The 3,652-nt window shown below is 41.5% G+C and overlaps 1 protein-coding gene across 1 annotated transcript in view; it reads left to right on the top strand.

The window, feature by feature from the left end:
• The window catches only part of TGFB2 (transforming growth factor, beta 2), a 68,960-nt gene extending 65,572 nt beyond the window's left edge, over positions 1-3,388 (top strand). Inside the window, exon 7 of the mRNA XM_009323084.1 lies at positions 2,178-3,388. Within this exon, the coding sequence (XP_009321359.1) occupies positions 2,178-2,336 (159 nt within the window). The 3' untranslated portion in view covers positions 2,337-3,388. The remainder of the gene's footprint in view (positions 1-2,177) is intronic.
• Positions 3,389-3,652: the final 264 nt, after the last annotated feature.

The following is a 3,652-nucleotide window of genomic DNA, read 5'->3' as shown; positions in this document are numbered from 1 at the left end:
CATGGGTCAGGGCAATCCCAAGCACAAATACAGGCTGGGTGGAGAAGGGATTGAGAGCAGCCCTGCTGAGAAGGACTTGGGGGTGTTGGTTGATGAGAAGCTCAACATGACCTGGCAATGTGCACTTGCAACCCAGAAAGCCAACCGTATCCTGGGCTGCATCAAAAGAAGCGTGACCAGCAGGTTGAGGAAGGTGATTCTCCCCCTCTACTCTGCTCTGCTGAGACCCCACATGGAGTACTGTGTTCAACTCTGGCGCCCCAGCATAAGAAGGACATGGACCTGTTGGAGCAAGTCCAGAGGAGGGCCACGAAGATGATCGGAGGGCTGGAGCACCTCTCCTCTGAAGACAGGCTGAGAGAGTTGGGGTTGTTCAGCCTGGAGAAGAGAAGGCTCCAGGGAGACCTTGTAGCAGCCTTCTAGTACCTGAAGGGGGCCTACAAGAAAGCTGGAGAGGGATTTTTTACAAGGGCATGAAGTGATAGGACAAGGGTAATAGCTTTAAACCAAAAGAGGGTAGATTTAGATCAGATAAAAGGAAGAAGTTCTTCACTATGAGGGTGGTGAGGCACTGGAACCGGTTGCCCAGAGGGGTGGTGGATGCCCCATCCCTGGAAACGTTCAAGGTCAGGTTGGATGGGGCTTTGAGCAACCTGGTCTAGTGGAAGGTGACCCTGACCATGGAAGGGGGGGTGGAACTAGGTGATCTTTAAAGGTCCCTTCCAACCCAAACCATTCTATGGTTCTGATTCTCTGAAAATGTACTGATAGATGTGCTGCTTTTACTTCAAAAGATGTATTCATTCTTGTACTTTGAAAATTCATATGCAAAGGAGGAACCTTGGGTCTGGGATGCCGAAGAACTGATAGTTGTCTGAGATGGGACTTTTTATTTTAGGGATTAGATGTGGTATTTTAGCCAGCTGCCTTAGGATGACCAGTATTCTGCTGTGAAGTGCTTATTTCTCTCAACTGTCAATAAGGATGTCTAGACAGTAAATGCAAGAGGCAGACGTTTGCATCGCAGTTGTCATAAAGTAAGAATTTCACCCTCAGGTCCATACTAAGAATGTCTCCCCCTTTTCAAGCCTCCCTTAAAATACCAGATCAATGTCAGCCAGCAGGGAGAACTCTTCGTGTCCAAGGGGCAGCTTGCTTTCCCGTTGGTCTGTAAAGCCATGACAGCGTGTTCTTCCTCAACTTACAGACCCAGGTATAGATATCCTTTGTAGCTGTCACTGGCTGTGGCATTGTACTATTAGCAATGTCAGCAGGCAGAGTTATAAATAAGGTAAGTATGTTTCCGTGCTGGTCTGGAGTAGTAGTGTACACATTTTGGAGCAGCACTTGTTTTTAAAGGAAAGAGGAAGAATAACTGTCATGGTCACAAATATGTGGTTTGGATAGTTGCCCAAGGAGTCAGAAGTTGCTTAATAAAGTAGTTAGTGTTGCTCTCCTGAACAGGTCTTCTGTCTCTCTAAGCTGCAAATGTTGTGTTGAAGTTCTAGGAAAAGGTCACTTGGTGTTTGGCTAACACATTAATGGCATCCTCAGAAATACCTATGCATCATCAGCGGGTAACCCTACATACTTCCCTTGCAGAGAACCACGCGTATGAATCCAACATGACATAAAGCACCAGCGCTGCTAACTTCACCACAGCTGATTCTCAACAGGAGTAACTGCAGCTTGAGTCCTGGTGCTTGCAGGGTGGCATTAATGGACTTAGTACAACGTAGCCAGAGAGGAAAAGCGGAGGAGTGCTCATGCTCTGAAGGGCTCTCTTCTCCCTTTGGTGCACTTGTAAAGCCAAAATCCTGTATCAGCAAATGGCAATCTGAAGACACAGATAAAAACCTTTCAGTTTCTTCTTTCCATATCGATACAGTGTGCGTGTTGATTCAAAGGGCTACGCTTTCAAGGCAGGCTCCAGGCATGTACCTGTTTTGAGGTTTAAGACTGTATGGATAGAACCTGAGGAAACTCAGGCAGATTGTGACACCAGATAGAACTGGAAAAGCATAAAAAATATTAAAATCCAGGAATCTTCATAGTGCTTTCAGGGGGCTTTCTCTCAGGCGCTGTGGGAGGAAGCAATGCAGAAAGGAATTTGCTCTGCAGTGGCAGGAAGGCAGAGGTAGCTGTCTTAATCTCTCTTTTTTCCTTTCTTCTTCTAGGTACTCAGCTTGTATAACACCATAAATCCAGAAGCTTCTGCCTCTCCGTGCTGTGTGTCCCAGGATTTGGAGCCCCTCACCATCCTCTACTATATTGGCAAAACACCCAAAATCGAACAGCTGTCCAACATGATCGTAAAGTCTTGCAAGTGCAGCTAAAGGATACCCCTGAAACAGCATGACGTGTGTGTATTAATAAAAAAAACCAAGGAAAAAAAGAAAGAGAGAGCGAGAAAGAAAGAAAGAAAAATGAAAACCCAGGTTCATCAGTGTTAAAAGAAAAAAAAAAGAAAAAAAAAGCGGTACTAGTCTGAACTGTTTGAAAGTTTGTTGTTTTTTTTTTTTAAACTGGCATCTGAAGCAAAACATTGAAGGCCTTTATCCTACATTTCACCTACACATAGTGTGAGATAGACAAGAAGCAAAGTTAAAGAAAAAAAAACCTTTTAAAAAATAAACACTGGAAGAAATTTGTTAGTGTTACTATGTGAAAGGAAAAAAACAGGAAAATCCCATGAAGTGGAGTTGCTGTATCTGTCCCGTGCCTTACTTGATCTCTCTGTATTGTTACGCAATAGGCATCCTACCCATTCCTCTTAGTTGTAGAGTTAACAGTGCATTATTTATTTGTGTGTAAAAACTATCAAATGAACATTTCCGTATCGCCATTGGAAAAAAGAAAACCAGCCAATGTGGACAAAGTGGAGACCAAATAAGCTGCCAGAAATACATAAAAAGCCTAAAGGAATACAAGCTCGAAAGAATCAGAAAAGTAATGGTTAGTTTAGTTCAATTAAAATAGAAATCAGTTATTACATTATTGAGAAACTCTGCCTTTAAAATACCTTATTTTTCATGCCAGCTGCCTAGAGAGGCTTCTTGTAAGGTCTCAAACCCTTGTTTTAAATACTGAATAATTTACTAATAAAGGACACTCTGTTTCAGTCTCAAAGACAAGTCTATAAGATTTTTTTTTTTTACTGTAAATGATTTAAAATGTCAGTTTAGTAAACCAGTGAAATATTTAACATGTACTGGTCTAATCTTCAGACCTTAATATGTTGCTGTATAGCTATGCTATGGGATTTTTTTGTTCTTTTGGTATATGTAACCATACCTAGAGTATTACAATAGGTGGGTAGTAAAAGCCAGCTTAATTGGAAACATATCTGTAGATCTCTATTTGTAAACTATTAAAAAATTAAGTACTTTCTGTGTAATGTGTAAATTTTCACCATATTTTTGTACTCTGTAATACTGTCAGCTCTCATGAGTTTGAATTTGAATTTGGGGCTCTTTTAGATCACTCAGAATCATGTGTTTCCCTCTAGCTGGCCAGTATGAGTAGAGTCCCTATATTTTGACTTGCACTACAAATACATGTTTTATAATAATTGCTATACATGTGCTTTGTATATTGTTCATCATTATGACATAAGCTACCTGACTCCATTTGTTTTCTGTTTTATAAAAAG

The sequence above is a fragment of the Pygoscelis adeliae genome, unplaced genomic scaffold, assembly GCF_000699105.1.
Source record: "Pygoscelis adeliae isolate BGI_AS28 unplaced genomic scaffold, ASM69910v1 Scaffold80, whole genome shotgun sequence".
NCBI classification, from domain to species: domain Eukaryota; kingdom Metazoa; phylum Chordata; class Aves; order Sphenisciformes; family Spheniscidae; genus Pygoscelis; species Pygoscelis adeliae.
This window is presented reverse-complemented; position numbering and strand designations above follow the sequence as displayed.